This window comes from Schistosoma mansoni, chromosome 2, assembly GCF_000237925.1.
Source record: "Schistosoma mansoni strain Puerto Rico chromosome 2, complete genome".
Classification (NCBI taxonomy): domain Eukaryota; kingdom Metazoa; phylum Platyhelminthes; class Trematoda; order Strigeidida; family Schistosomatidae; genus Schistosoma; species Schistosoma mansoni.
This window is the reverse complement of record NC_031496.1, coordinates 11,663,568-11,680,700: the sequence shown is the minus strand read 5'-3', so window position 1 is coordinate 11,680,700 and position 17,133 is coordinate 11,663,568. Positions and strand designations below refer to the sequence as shown.

Sequence of the window (17,133 nt, the reverse complement as noted above, 5' to 3'; positions counted from 1 at the left end):
AAATGAATATTGAACCCAAATTTTAATTCTGAGACAAAATATGCTCTACTATAGATTCTGATCTTAAATTAATGAGAATCTAAGTTTAAAGGCTCCAAATTTGATAACCACCTGTTGTTAATAAGTTATAACAATTAACAAATGTACGTAGATTTTCTAAATTAATTCTAAGATATATCATCCATAAGTTCATGACCATCATTAGTTTTGAGTTTTTGATACTGTTCTACAATGCTAGGTTTTTTTAATCTAACACCTGTTCTGATGCAAGTGTTCATTTACGATAAAGCTAATGTCTTATGTATCACCACTACATGACATCACAGTTTTATTACTGAATCATTCCCATGTTAGGTAACTTTCAACCAAGACTCATTAACGGTATCACTTCGAATAGCAAATAACACGTTTCAACTAAAATATATTCCTGTTCAAACACTATCGAGTGTATTCTGAACTCATCAAAATACAATAACCTGGCTTCATAAAATGAAACGCTATTTTTTAAACAAAATTTGTCAAGAACTTCACCCAATGATAGCCATCGACAACTACTCCGTCAGCAACATATTAAATGTTATATAGCTGACTATGCGATTAGAGAGGTCAGGTTCTGAAAGCTTAATAACTTTAAAGCCCATTTCTTACTAAGTTGAGTAGGTAACTATCCACATTGATCAGATATCGAAATCTCAAATGTTTCCCAGTCATTAAAATACAATTATAAATCACTTAAATTAGAATTAAAACTCTCTCTTCTTGATTTGAGTGAATACCTTGCTTATAAGTAGCTTAACCTAACATATATTGGTCAGAAATAGACTGATTGGCCACCAACTCCTACAGTAAACTACTTCACTATTGACGAGCAGTGACTATGCACATTATATGTTACATGTGTGTTGATTATACCACAATTTCACAAGCGATTATGAAAGTAATGCCAAATGATTAACTAAGTAAATAAAGAACCATAGGATAATTATAACATTTAAAGTAAATAATTAAAAATGAATTGAAAGATGTAATTAAAGAGTTAATGTTATATCCCGAGGAGAATTATGAATGGTAACTTTTGAGGACTATTTATGGACCAATACGATAAGTAAATTTCCTATTGTATAATCGCAGAGTAACTAAACTATTTATATTCATGCTCCTCATATTATAAGCTCTATTTTGACCTACAGACTATTACTATACAATTTGCCGTTCTTGAGTTATCCTCAGTCTGTTAATTACTGTCCCCCCCTATTCACAGCCACATTTGGCTGAATCTTGTACAAATGTTATTTTCTATTTTATGGTATGATGTGGTCAGTTTGATTGGTATATAAATCCAGTATGTTTGAAATATAATGACTTATACCACAAGGGCTGTTATTGGTGTTCTGGACTTAACTGGCTGGGCTAGGCAGTTAGCAGGACCGACAAGTGCTCTAGACTGCTCGTACAGGTTTCGTGTGTCATTGATTCAATCGATAAATCACTGCTCTCTAATAGGCGGGTACAAGATATAACAGTTAACAGACTACAAAATATTTAATAATACAATTAACGAACTACTTTTTGATAACAAGTCGCATAATAATAGCAGTTCCGTTTGAATAAAGAGATGAGTTTTGCAATTGTGCACAAATGTAGAAACCCAAAGAAATTCAGATGAAAAAGGGTAACAAGAAAAATATTTTTACCAGCTGTGTTATAGCCTATGTCGAAATCAAGGAAGGAGGATTCGCACACATTTCTTTTTAGAAAAATAGTTTTAAGTAGTGGATATGGACTTCTATGACTTATCAGTATATAAAAGATGTGGTACATTTGATGGAATTCATTGAATAACTTTCAAACCTACTTGGTTTCGTTTATCAAACAAATGATTAAGAAGAGAGTCAGTCAGTCAGAGCACAAACGACTGTTTATTGGAATCCAGTCTAACAGGGCCTACTCCGTTTTAGAACTTAATCCTACACCTACACCAGTGAGGCCTCGAAAAGTAGAAGCAGAGACCCCAGATACTTAAAAGGTAAATCATTCCGGTTCTTTATATCGACAAGCTGAATTCAAATGAATGATCGTACTTAGATCCTGTATGTACTTTATGAGACGCAGCATATACCGATGGCGCGAGATTCTAGAGTCCTAGCTAAATGAGCCTGTTGTCCTATCTGACACAAGGTTCGAACATTAAAATCTTCAACATGTCGTTTAGAGCTTGATTTCAAGAGATCAGGAATAACATTCCTTGGACCCAAGTCATTAACATCGGTGGCGTTTGGTGTTGAAGATAAATGAGAAGGGTGATTTGTGGAGGTGGGGAAAATGTTAAGAGGTGAGGGAGGGATTGTTTTCAAAATACACATGTCGCCAATTATATACGGGGATTGGCGAGGCCAGTACAGAAGCTATATGGGCATGCTTAAATCGTGTTATTATATCGATACTTTGCCCTCGTGTCAACTCTTCTTATTGATCTATTTGGAGGATCGTTCCATTATGATTATAATAATCATATTCTCATTATTACATTATTGTCAAATCATAACCGAATGTGAAGTTATTATTGCTATTCGTGTTGACACTAAATTATGACACTTACGCAAACGTATCATGTCAAGCTCACCTCTTTAGTGGCCCTGGAATGTCTGACTCCTGTTCGATCGTGTTATGATTGTTATCGACTTATACAAATCATCAATCCTCATTGATCAGAACGGACAATCAGAGAGATGGAGACAAAGAAGCAAAGAAGAGTTAGCTCTCATGTCTTCCCCAGTGCGTATCAATCCGTTTCACTTCGCTCTCTCCTCTTCGCTTCCCCGTCTCCATCTTTCTGATTCTCTGTTCTGATCAACGATTGCACAAAATATACGTATTCAAAACTTCATTCTCCTATTTGACTTATTTTAATTCCATTATTCACCAACGCGATTCAAGTCGATAAAATATTCGAGAATTGACGATACGTATAAATCAATAACAATCATAATACGATCGAACAGGAGTCAAATATTCCAGGGCCACTAAAAAAGTTCATTTAAATGCTTCTATTATAACATTTAAAAAAATATCCCATTTTGTTTTCATGTATTTAGATGTTTGACATTAACCTAGAAAATGTACTTTTATTATTTTTTTTTCTTTTGTGATCTATAAACAATCGACTTTTAATTTCACCTGTTAGTTGTTGTTTATTCATGCATTTATGCACAAACTTTCGACTTTTGTATGGCCTGACAACTGATGAATTAATAGTATTTAAATCAATAAATAGTGTTAGAAACTAAATAAAATTGTACAGTAATAGAGTTATATACAGTAGAAATTACTAGTGATCGGTACATAAACGTAACCTAATAATCTAATAGACGATAATTTGAATTCAATAGTGACATTATACCATTTAAGATAATCTGTAGACCATATTCGATACAACTATACCAATGATATATGCAGTTATTTCATTTGTAATCTTTATTAAATGTTTTTTTCTTTCGCTTTTGCTTATTTATTTATTTAAACACAAATATTGGTACAATGGGGCACCAGATATATATGCGCCACACAAATCTCATTTCACTTGTGTGACGGCTGTGATACTCCCCGAGTGTTCAAACTGAAGCAGGTGGTTTTCCCAGGGGGCCACATCCGGAGTCTTTGGACTAAAGATCTGATCCACAAGGTAGTGGAGCATCGTAAGGAGATGCAGTCCCATGGTAGCCGGTGACCAACAATAGGTCCACACTCCTTTTGTTCCCTCAGGATACTGGAGCCCATGTGAACCATTGGTTGGAAATCAGGGTTTTCCAACTCCCTTAGGTGGACTTTCCGTATCCACCAACCCGGTTAAAGCGTCGGACATTCGCTTTTCGTCCTCTCAATTTCGTAAACAACAGTAGTGCCACTGTGAGAAGGCAGTGAGTAGGACTTGTGTGGCAGAGGCTGTATACTCGTGGCCGTGTGAGAGCATTTGGAGAGGGAGGGTGGCCCCTCTCCACTCTCGGCCGTACCAGGGCATTTTGGGGCTACTTGTGCTTATAGTATTTATGATTCATTATTACGTTTTATGTATACGTTCAGTTGTACTGTGGTGTATGCTAATTATGTTGTCAGATATAAGTAGTATGTAGCACCAATCGGAAGTGGAATGCCTAGAAGCAGAAGATTAAGATTGGAATGAAAACTGAAAGTAATCAAGATAACAGCAGTGATGAAGGAACAATCAAGTTTGCACGAAACAATTCAAAGAAGATATGTGAATGGTACACTTAGTGTATGATTTTCACATTTTACTAAATGATTGTGTGAATTGGTCGAAAACTACGGTACAGTAAAATAAATCTCTCTAACTTAAATTCTAGATAGCCTGAACAGTGCTTAGTTCAAATGAGAATAAATCATTCACTAAAAGAATACTTATTTGGTAGTTAAGTAATACAACTTATAATAATGAAGTAGTAAGTCTGAATTCTGATATACTTACTTAGGCTTGGATAGCCATAAGGTATTACCAGCCACCAAACAAACCATGTAGTACACACTAGAGTAGCAGGAATTTGAATTAGTTGCGGATTTAGGTAAAATTAAATTCTCATTATCAAAATTTTTTTTTTTAATTTCAAATAGAATTAAGCTGAATTGATGACAGTTTCGGAGAATCAGTCTTCGACCTACTCTTGAATGGAAGTAATTGTTTTGAAACTAAAGTTTCAGATGTGATATTTGTTGTTAATTTTTCATTCAATAAGGTTTGTGGTACTTGTGTACTTGAGCCATAGGATCGAGCTGTTCCATTCAGGTACAAAGAGTCAGGATGGTGTCTAGCTCTTCTGAAAACCAATTTAAGTCCACTTTCTTTTGGAGTATATTTATAATCGTAAATTTTTTTCATTTAGGCCATTCTCAGAAACTTTAAAAACCAAGATCAACTTTTTTAAGTGTGTAGTTTCATTTCTCTCATTAAGTTTTAAGGTATTGGGATTCTCTACCTACATAGAGAGAATCTGCAGCTTCTTTTGATACATTCAAAGTGAGATTGGATCTTTATAACACTATAAATCTCTACGATTAACATTGGCTACGTAACCTTAGATATTTAACTGAGTTTAATCTCAGACCTCAATGAAATTGTTTCCAAATATCATTAAAACAAAAGGTTAACATACGTAACAATTCCTTGTTCAATGTTTATCAATAAATGTCTCAAAACATATTATAAACAGGTTAAGCAAATGAAATACCATCCGATTTTCACATAAATAAATCAGAATAATAAATAAATTTTGGAGTAATAAAATACCAGAAACCATCACCAAATTTTGTCATACCGAATAACAAGAGCGACTGACGAACTGCCATTAGTTCACGAATTTGATTAATCCATAATACTAATGGGATTTCAAATTGAACTATGAAGAAATATTCACTCAATTAATACAAGTTACCAATCGAGAAAAGTGTTATAGGTTTAAAATGTAGCTAACAGTTTCTTTATAAGCAAGGATAAACAGTGGCTAGCAGTGGAATCCAGGACGCGCGTTTCGTCCTATTTTGGAGTCGTTAGCTGGATGTACCTACATCTCCGATTTAATGTTCGCTGCGGGACTCGAACCCAGTACCTTTTACTTTAAACGCCATCGCGTTATCCATCTTTGCTTATAATGCTTGTGAATTAAGGATATATCGAGGCGATACGCACAGTATGCACATATGCCAATTAGAGACTGATCAATTGCAGTCATAAACATTAATGGGAAGATTCAAACAAATAGTACTAAGTGAATATAAACAGTTTGTTTTTCGTAGGTAATTTCAATTTAAAAAAACCGATGACAGATTTTTTCGCTACAAAAAAGACATTTGTGGTACTTTTTTTCTTACAAGAGAGCAGTCTGTCAAATTGAAATCATTGAATGTTTCTTAGACATTAAATAGATTTTGAAATACTTTAACTGAAGCATTTACATTCATAGCAATGACCTACAGTATATATGTTCGTTTGTTATTGTCGATAACAACAAATTCATATTATATACAAAATATACACTGAATAACAAATTGACATTTTAAAAGAGATAAGATTAGAAAACCTTGAACAGTAATGCATTTTTGTTGTTTGATTAAAGGTTATGGTCACAGAGATAATTGATAGTTTTACACCTTAAAATTAGCATTCAATAGTATTGTTTAAATACAAATGTCAAGCTTTACAGTAAACTTCAAGCCAATTTCTTTAAGGATGAGATATTCTGTTTTGTTTAGTTCATATCTGTCTTGCTTCCTGTACTATATCCTTACATACAATCTTTCTTTTATATATTATTATGGCAACTTGGAATGATGCATATGTGTGCCTGGTCCTACGTCGTAGCTGACTAACTGTTTATTGGTTGACTTATTATTAACAAATGCGGTATTTGAATATTTCGAAAATGGTTAAAGTGTACAATGATTTATTTGATATTGCTATCAAAACTTTTACCAGGATATAATCGAATTTTTTATGTGGGTTTTATGATGCGAATTTGTGGTCATTTAAGTTGATACTCCACTCACTCTTTTAAGATCCTGAAGTTTATGTACACAATCAGAGTTTCCTAATACCCTAAAGTAGACTCTCGGTATCCATAATTCCAAATTCAGCACCCAAAGTCTATTTTTGTAGAAAAACCTCCAACGTCATCTAAATGCAAAGGGAGTAGGATGTCTCTGGAGTGATAACATTTCGAGGAGGGAAACTCTCCCCCGCCTATGGACATACTGAGATATTTGTAGCTGTTCTACTTCATTAGATCATGAGGAACTTTTTCAAAACAAAATAGTCTACATGTGATAAAAAGAATGAATTCCAAGCTTATACATGGAGGAAAGGCTGTGTCCCCTAAGGTTCATACCGATAAAGACGGAAGCAAAAGGGGGACTGTCAAAAGTGTAAGTGAAAAAAGGAGTTACTGGAAAAACTGCACATTGTTTAGCGAGACCATCAAAAAGGTTTATATTAAGAAAGGTGAGTAACGAATGAGAGAAAAAGTTTTTTAAGTGAGTTTTGATTGACGTAGAGTGTAAAGGGAAAGCATTAAACAGCTCAAACTTCAAACATCTCAAAATTTTATTCCCTCGTCCAATGTTTGCCTTCATTGATAGTCACCCTATTCAATAGGATCTTTTTCCACTCGCTTTTATAAATGGATACCATCTCCTGGAGTCAGCTAAATAGGGAGTGAAATGATTATCACTAACGATATTGAAGTATTTTGTGGATTGACTGAATATCTCGATTAATAAAAGCCTTCAGTTAATGGTCAGATGGAATCGAATGCAATCTAAGATATCAGTCTAGAATTCACTACAGCAATATGTTTGCAGGTATTTACTAATAAAAAGTATCAAATTAGCAAATACATCACATTTTCCAGATGAACTCCGTCTTCTCATTGCTTTATCGAAATTTATAAAGGGGACTAATGGCTTTAAATGAGTTAATTGTGTTAGATTTTAATATAAAATTACCAATCAGATTATCCAAAACTTCTGGAAAGTAGTGACATAGCTTAGTTATAATTCATTACGAAGCTTTTAACCTATTTTAAAATGAATCCTACAAAGTTTATATATACACGTAATGAGTTGGTTCTCGATTATATAACATGTTGATTAATTTATATCTCTAATACTATCATATTGACTGAAAAGTATTACGCTCATCACAGGACAGGAAGGTCTATAGAACGTTAGGTGAGGATAAATTTCAATTTATGACTTTGGTTCTCATCGACTTTTCAAAAGTTGTTATGACGTTATAAACAATAAATATAAAAGGACGTATGCTAATTCGTTATTGATTTTTATGTCCGACTTTTATCACGTGAATTATCCACCAATCGAAATACGACTTTTCTAGTCTCAATACTGTACCAATCAATGACGTTCAACTGGTATGGGCAGTCTAGCGTCCTTATTAGTCCCTTGTCCGCCTATGTGGATTTACAAAACGAATATTAGTTTAAACGGAGAACATCTACTGAGACATAAAAGAATGTGGTTCAGTGAAGTGACTTTTCTTCAGCAAATTCCACCAGTTTTTGGTATTTGAATAGTTGCACTACACGACAGACTAGTGTAATTCAGATTGTAAAAAACTTTGAAGGGGCTTAGGTTTAGTGAAAAGCAGTATAACTATACAGCGCCCTCTTGTTGGATATGTATATATTACATAGAATTTACTGAAAATACCAACACTGCAAATCTATTAAATGCTGTAGGAAGCCATATTTAAGCGTCAATATTTATTACAAAATTTCATTAGTTGTAATGGATACACCGATACGTTCGAAATTTCTATTTTGTATATCAAAATTATATAATTATACATAAACTATTAATTACAGAAATAAGCTATTCAAATTGATAGGTGATCTTCACGGATTAATCTCAGTTGAGGTAACATTGAAAAGCAGTGGAGGAATGGACGGTTGTTTCTAACTTATATGAGTTTCTGTTGGAGTGCACACATATGAATCAACCAAAGACCAAACCTATTCGTTTATATATATAACCCAATAGACATATTAAGTCATACAATGACAGCAAAAATTAATAACAGAATAGCTTCGGTGGGAAATTTTTTCATGGCATACTATTTTCATTGATTACTCTCCTAATGATACTCTTTGAAATAAATCTTTTGTTCAGACAGCATATCCTTGTGTTTTTCAAGTCGTTAAAGTAATCACAATAATGTCAAATTGTCTAAATATTTATTTAGAAAAAAACTTAACTGTATCGTGATCGTATGATAATTGTGGTTTTTAAATTGAAATTAGTTTCTAAGTTATTGACAAATTTAACTGGTATTTATGTGTGACTAGGGTTTGCGCTCGACATTGTTCATTACTACATACATATGACAGGATAATATAGATAATAAACATGGAGAGGATAATATTGACAACAAGCATAAGACAACAGTCCTGCTTTAATTCTTATACTTTCATTTTGTTCACTATGATCGTCTAATCCTCATGTAAACAATCCAAGAAGTAGGATTTTAGAGGTGCTGTATCCACTGACGTGAATGATCTACTCGTGAAGCTTTCTTAGTTTCGCTAAAAATAGCATTGTCTAGTAGGTATTCTTCAAGATCTCTAAAAACAAATAAATTGAAATAAGTGGGTTATGGACAGCAGTGGAATCTAGGGTGAGTTATTTATTTAAACACATAAATATTTGTACAACGAAACACCAGATATATATGCACCACACAAATCTCATTTGATTTGTGTGACGGCTGTGATACTGCTCAGGTGCCCAAAATGAAGTGCGCGGTTTTCTTAGGGGACCACACCTGGAGCCTTTGATTAAAGATTTGATTCACAAGGCAGTGGAGCATCGTGAGGAGATGCAGTCCCATGGAAGCCGATGACCAACAATAGGTTCATACGCCATTTGCTCCCTCAGGATACTGGAGCCTGTGTGCACCATTGGTTTGGAATCAGGGTTTTCCAACGCCCCTAGGTAGATCCTCCGTATCCACCAACCCGGTTAAAGCGTCGGACATTCGCTTTCTGTCCTCTCAATTTCGTAAACAACACCCCCGTCACGAGAAGGCAATGAGTATGACTTCCTTGGCAGAGGCTATATACGCGTGGCCATGTGAGAGCATTTGGAGAGGGAGAGCGGACTCTCCCCACTCTCGGCCGTACCAGGGCATTTGGGGGCATCTAGGATGAGCGTTTCATCCTATTCAATACTCATCAGCTGGATGTACCTGCATTCCAATGTTGATGTTCACATTGGGATGCGATACACATATGCTAAGAAAGATGATTTAAAATCCTAATAATAACGATATAAAGAATTAGGAAATTAAACAGAAAACTTCAAACTTCAGTAAATTAAACTTATATTAATTTTTTTTTACCCATTTGACATTAACCTAACAACATACAATTAATATATATTTGTCATATCAATTCTCTTGTTAAATATACAAAAGTTACTAATGAAAACAAAAAGCCTTTTTTATAAAAAAGAAAGAAACAAACAAATGAAAACAATAAAAGCTTAACAGTAATTTACTTGTTGTCAATGGGACAGCAAGAATGTTGAATGAAATTCGGTAAAGTAAACAATTTTTAGTCATAAATTATGCAATCAAATCACAATTGATAAAATAAAGAAATACGCATAAATGGGGAAGAATGACAGGGAAATAGTAATGACAACAATAAGAGAGAGAGATAGAGAGAGAGAGAGAGGGAGGAAGGGGGGAAGGTGGGGGAAGGGAGAGTTATAAATTTGTGTTGACCAAATACCGATTAAAAAAGCAATTTATATTAACACAAATATTATAGTGGGAACCAATGATCACGTAATTTACAATAATAATTGTCTATTTAGAAAATATAATAAATATGGATGGATTGTGTGTCGACAATGTTACTAGCCAATTATGGCTTACTTTTCACCGGATGCATTATTAAATTTTACGTAATTCATCTTCTAATGAATACATTTTTAATTTAAGACCTTTTAATTCATTCAATATTTGATTAGATCGTGTTGTTGAAGCTTTAACTTGTTTTAATAACGCCAAATCAATATCTTTATGATCATTAATATTAAGTGATTCAGGTAAATTGATCCCATCGGTTAAACCAAGAGTTAACTAGAAAACAAAGATGATAGAGATTTAATATTTTTAAAAAATTCAAGAAAATAAACAGAATATCTAATGGGAAATTTTTATTTCAAAGGAGTTAGCAGTTTTAGAAACTCTAATGGACAGTTAATCATAAGTAAATACCACTGGAATCACTTTACAATTTACTGCGGAAATTATCAACACGCTCGAATGGTTGTTGAATAACCTCAGATTTTCTCATTTGATCAAATATTCAGTTGAAACAGACTAAATAGCATCGTACAGTTTTTTTAAAGTTATACCTTTTGTTTATAAGTAAAACCTACGTTAAATAGAATTCATGCCACCCGCCACCCTCTCGTGGCGGGGTAGTTGTTTACGAAATTGAGAGGACGAAAAGCGAATGTCCGGTGCGTTAACAGGGTTGGTGGACACGGAAAATCCACTAAGGGGAGTTGGAAAACCCTGATTCCAAACCAATGGTGCACACAGGCTCCAGTATCCTGAGGGAGCAAATGGCGTATGAACCTATTGTTGGCCATCGGCTTCCATGGGACTGCATCTCCTCACGATGCTCCACTACCTTGTGGATCAGACCTTTAGGTCAAAGGCTCCAGGTGTGGTCCCCTAAGAAAACCGCGCACTTCAGTTTGGGCACCTGAGCAGTATCACAGCCGTCACACAAATCAAATGAGATTTGTGTGGCGCATATATATCTGGTGCCCTTTTGTACCAATATTTATGTGTTTAAATAAATAAATAAAAATTATTAACTAATTTCTTATCAGTTAGCTTGTAGCTTTTTAAAGTTATTTACAACTGAATGTAAAAAAATAAACGGTTCACTTTTATGATTCATAATTATATGTTTGATAAAGAGTAGGTCATATTATCACTAATTCAAGCTCTTAGTCGATAAATTAGAAGTTTACAAACTTTAGACTGTATTCTATAGTGGTACACAATGTAGATGATGATCATACTGGACAGCTTATACTATTGTCGATCATCACTAAGTTTTCTCAATTGAATTTAATTTGGCTTAAAATTCCATGCAGAAAAATGTTGAGTAGCTATGACTGTAAATCTTTATCGACTAGGGTGACTGAGAAATATGTTACTAACCATAAATATCTCCTAACCTAACATGAACTGATGGGTAATGTGCATAGATTGAAAAAAAAGTTAAAGGCGATCAAACCAAAATATATCATCAGTCTGTCAACTGATTGACTATTGGTTTGAACTAGGTTAGTAAGTATAAACTATCTGGTTGAGATCTGTACAATAATCATGATCAGTAGTCGAAGAACTTGAATGCTATGATATAAAATTGCCCTGTGAAATCAAGAATTTCAGTACTACTTCATACTTTTATTCGATGAATCCATTCTTTTTTTTAAAGTTATTACCATAACTATCAGTCATAGTTTTACTACATATGAGATCTAACTAGAAACATTGAGTGTTAATTTTATTACTGATATAGCCAGAATAACTAAACTGTTTATACTGTCAGTTTATTGTCATCTAACCGCTTAGTGGATGGACAGTTATTCATAAACTATACAGTCTTCAGTCTTTTAAGTTCTCTGTCAGTTAATATTTAAGTTAAATATTTGCCAGGGCTAGTAAAAACTATATGTCTTTTTTTATTCGCATTCATTCAATGAGTTCAAAGGAAAAAAAATATTAACACCATGATAACTTGAGTTATTATCACAATTAATGTAAAGAATGTACCTTTAATAGTTGTCGTTCAACCTCTTTCAACTTTTTACGCAACACACTAATATCTGTTCGATAACCTTCCATTTCTAATTGACGTCTACGTTCTAAATTTTGATAACGCTGTGCCATAACTTGAACACGTTCATGAAGTTTATGTGCTTGATCTTTAAATACATCCTTTGACATGACACCTTCTTCACGTGCACGAACTAATTCCTCTTCTAATTGAATAACCTGAATATCAACAATCCATGAAGGCATACAGCAGATTCAGATTAAATAACTGATTTAGAATATAAAACTAATATGAATGTTATACAAATTGACTAGTGGTTAGTGCAGTTAGAAAAATACACATTTTATCTTAAATTAATCAATAAATTGTCGGACAAAACAATCTCCGTGCTATAAATATCCTAAAAACTCTGTTCATAGGCTTACAATTTTAATCCTTACTTTAACACTCTGAATTTCCACACTATGGGCACAGAATCGATATTCTTCTCTTCCCAACAACTTTGACTTTCTCTCAAAAGTCATATTATCTTCTAAAACTTTATTTAGTTTTATATTTTTCAATATCAATTAGTGATCATATTTACGGGCCAGCTATACAATAATATCATCTTTTGGTGAAAACAGTAAAGGATTTCTCACAGAAAATTTAAGTTTTTTACCATTTACTGAGGGCTACACGGAAGCTAGACAGAAGTATGTTTATGCAGAGATTCGACGAACCATCAATGTTCGCTATTAGGGTCCTTGAGTCCGTATGAGTTAACGATCATTAAGAGAGTTCACTACCTTTATAAGTGAAGATAGACTACTGAGGACTGACATGAACACAGTTCAATATACTAAAAGGCCTTTTACCAGAATTTGATTTGTCAGCTATAAAACACTATGTCAAACAGTTTCTGAACTTTTAATACATGATGAATAGATTTTACCAATTTAAAAAGGGCAGTAGGAAGAGAATTACCCAACTTTGTGTCTGTACATAACTATAGACACAAAGAAATATTAACATGCAACTAGTAAGAACAAATAAATAGGAAGAATACATCTCGAACGAGTGTACAGGACATAGTTAAACGAATTACATGCACAAACTTCAATTGATCAATGTACTAACTTCAACTGTGGATTAATTTACCTTTGAGCAGTGAAGTTCATGTCATGCTTGTCTGAACCTTAGTGCTGATCGAATCCTATCGAACAAGTTGTAAATATAAACAATATTTCAAGTAACTCAACATGACATGGGCCATGTTTTGATGTTAAGTGATCAGAATTAGTGCATAGAAAAACCCAGCTTTCATGTCAGTTAGTACTCATCAGTAAGGTGCACACCTATAATCTTGATAGAACTGATGTTTCCTGATTAACTAGAATTCACATTACCTCATTCCACAGACTAAGATATCGCCACTAAAATACTCAGGTCACAATAAACCTCCTATATGACTAAAATGTTCACAGTAGATTGACCATTGAGTAGTCATATCTGTCTAGTCTATAATGTTGATTGGATCCTATCGAACTAATTCCAATCATTTAAAATATTAGAAAAATGAAACTGTTTCTTATCACAGCGTTTCACACGCACACACACACTTATCAAAGAATGCTCTAAAACAAACAATCTTATCGATATGGTTAAGCATAAATAGATCCACTAAATCAATTTATTCACTTACTTGATCTCTATACATATCTGATAATTTCTGTAATTGATCTAATTGATGTTCTAAATTATCAATTGTTTTCTCTAATTGAATTTGTTTTTGTTGATTAAATTCAATCCATGCATGAGTTTCTAAATTTTGAGTATTATTAAATATATTAGTAGTATCAATAGTTCTTAGAGTATTGTTTATTTTGTCTCGAGGTGAATAACAAGTATCACGTTCACCAGTTTTTAAAGTAGCTTTAATATTGAAGGAGATAGAAAGGGAAAAACAAACAAACAAAGACAAAATGAACTAATTAGCTTATCTAAACCACTGAAAAACGTGAGAAGTATCACCATGGTAATTCGTATACTCCCCTTCTACTTTTCTCTGCTCCTTGGGGATATAATAGAAGAACACTATAGAATGCATAAATCAAATATATTAGGCAATGAAAAGAGCAAAGCTAATCATATGGATTAACGGATTAATATCGATGGGTGCTAAAAATGTTTAAAGACTTCTTATACAGATTTTTCGGCTATTCACTAGTCAAACGGTTATAAAACGGGAATTTTATTGTAATATTACACTTCTGTTGAGAATTCTTTAAAGTCACCAAATATATGGCATTGGATAAGGTGAATATTATTATTATTTAAAAAAACTGAGACTTCCTATAACAAAGTTTAAAAAAAGAGAGAGATGTTTTAAATTTAGTTCTCACCATAGGTTGACATCAGTTGAAGAACTAATTAAAATTAGGGAATATTAATGATTGTTTTCACTTAGTCACAGATTTTTAAAGTTTCGTTTTCTGAAGCCGATGGTTTAGTCGTGGAGTTCTCATTGTTCTTCTGAGAAATATCAAGATAAACTTAAAGTGGAAGTGAAGTATTTGAATTTCTCTACATATGACATACAGCTTGTCCTGTCGATATAGGAAAACTGGAGACTCAAGTACATAGGACGTCAACGCACAAGGATCAAATTCCCAAACACGGCAGCGAAACCCCAAGAACGAACAAAATCAACTGTGTAAAAGCTTTATTCCAAAGGGAGAGAACACATTGAAACACAGAGGGGAAAATGAAGGAAAAATTTAATGGCTACCCTTCAGAACAACGGCCACCCACGCAACTTCATCAAGAAAAATCGACCTAACTTATCAGCAGAAACAAAATCAAGTTTAGGAACTGATAAATAAACTGATCGTCCTATTATATATAAAATACATCAGAAATTACAATGTCCATATCAATGACCTTTAACATGAGATTAGGACACTGAATTCCAAATCAGTGGTCTAAAGTTGTAGTAGCCGCCATGAGACCTAAAAATCCTGGATTACATCACATTTCGATATGAAAACAGAAATTAAAATACTACATAAACCCCAAAACAATTGTTTCTAAAGAGATCAGAACTTCAAGTAGTAACTAGTGCACTAGATCAAAAACTCACAACATAAATCAGAAGGGAGAAAATGAATCACTAGTTAATTAGAGAAACAAGGATGGTTTTTAAGGATTGTATAAAGAATGTCTACGATATTCATAATGACATTTATTTACATCACCTTTGTATCGTGTGATAAATAGAAAAGTCTTCAGGAGATTAGGACACAATTATACGGTAAATATTAATTATATCAATGAAAGTATTCTTTCTATGTCACATCTAACTGCATTCGCCAATTTAGATGCATACGAAGTAACAAGTTAGTACAATAGGTTTCCACTAGTTTGAATTCGCACTGTAAAAACATTTTGCTATAAATAGTCAAATATTAAAATGATTTAACTCCTTAACATTTGCTGATAAAGTAATTCACTAACCCAATTACAGGTCTTGTCCTATCGTTGAGTTACTTGGTAGTTAATCATGTCACGATCTTAATCAACGGAATTACGTCAACACTGAAGACCAAGCAAAATAAAACTAATTACCTGTCAATAAAGTAGCAGTGTTAAACTGGATATCTCCTAAAACAAAGGCTTACGAATTTTTCCTGAAGTTTTCATCAAAAAAGAGCTTAGGTAGACAGGCTATGAATTCCAGAAGGCACCGGACAACCCTCGTCCTATGGAGGAACTCATCAGCAGCAATGAGGATCACGACTCCACCAGGGACCAAACCCTGAACCTCCAAGATTCGTGACGAGTGTTTAACCTTTTAGGACACTGAGCTAGCAGTTGTAATTGTTAATGTACACTGACTTGACAGTTTAAAAGGTTAAGGACTCGCCACAGGACCTGAAGGTACTGGGTTTGACCCAATGTGCGGTCATGGATGCCCACTGTCATTGAAGAGTCCCATAGGAGAATGAAACAACTGTCCAGTGCTTCTCAGTTTTCAACAGTTGTCTAACTCAGGTTATTTATTGACGTGAACTATAAAATTCAAAGATCTCCAAGAGCCTCTCACACTAATGATTACAGGGTTAAAAATTTATCAACATTTAACATAAACAGGAAGTTTCAATAAAAAATATCATGATTTAATGCTGGATAACTTACATAGCGTTGATGGAGTAACACTAGAATTCAATTTTTTAACACTGATTTGACTTAAAAGTTTATCTTTTTCCAATATCCAAACCTTTTCAGCTTGACGAAATTGATTTCTTTGTGCTAGAAATTCCTTAGTGCTGTCATATAATAATCTTTGACAGCGTCTAAGTCTAGTTAAAAGCAATAGATAAAGATTAATTTATAATAGGGAATAAAAATTGTGAACAATAGGAATGACGAGTTGTTAGAACAAACACACAATAATTTTCTCTATAGAGTATACAAATGACTGGTATTATATTAACATACATAATCGATACGATGTATTAGACAACTGTGAAATCTATGTAATAGAGTACCAATGAAATATGGCATAAACACAATCCAGAAAAAAGGAAAACAATTTAGAACCAGTAAATAGACTATGATACAGAGTACTAAGAGGAACTGAGATATTATAATCAGACTACTGAATTTCCTAGTATGAGATTTTTTTAAAAAGGCTAGTAATTCCTCCGCGATAATGAAAACTATCAGGAATTAGTGTAAAGATGATGAATCAAAATAAGTGGGA

At 33.5% G+C, this 17,133-nt stretch overlaps 1 protein-coding gene across 1 annotated transcript in view; it reads right to left on the bottom strand.

Moving 5' to 3' along the window:
- Positions 1-9,886: 9,886 nt before the first annotated feature.
- Smp_045310 (hypothetical protein) overlaps positions 9,887-17,133 on the bottom strand; it is a 33,899-nt gene continuing 26,652 nt past the window's right edge. The window contains exons 9-12 of the mRNA XM_018795676.1: positions 16,566-16,729; positions 14,074-14,303; positions 12,386-12,607; positions 9,887-10,666 (exon numbers count right to left, since the gene is read on the bottom strand). Of these exons, the coding sequence (XP_018649965.1) occupies positions 10,478-10,666; positions 12,386-12,607; positions 14,074-14,303; positions 16,566-16,729 (805 nt within the window). The 3' untranslated portion in view covers positions 9,887-10,477. The remainder of the gene's footprint in view (positions 10,667-12,385; positions 12,608-14,073; positions 14,304-16,565; positions 16,730-17,133) is intronic.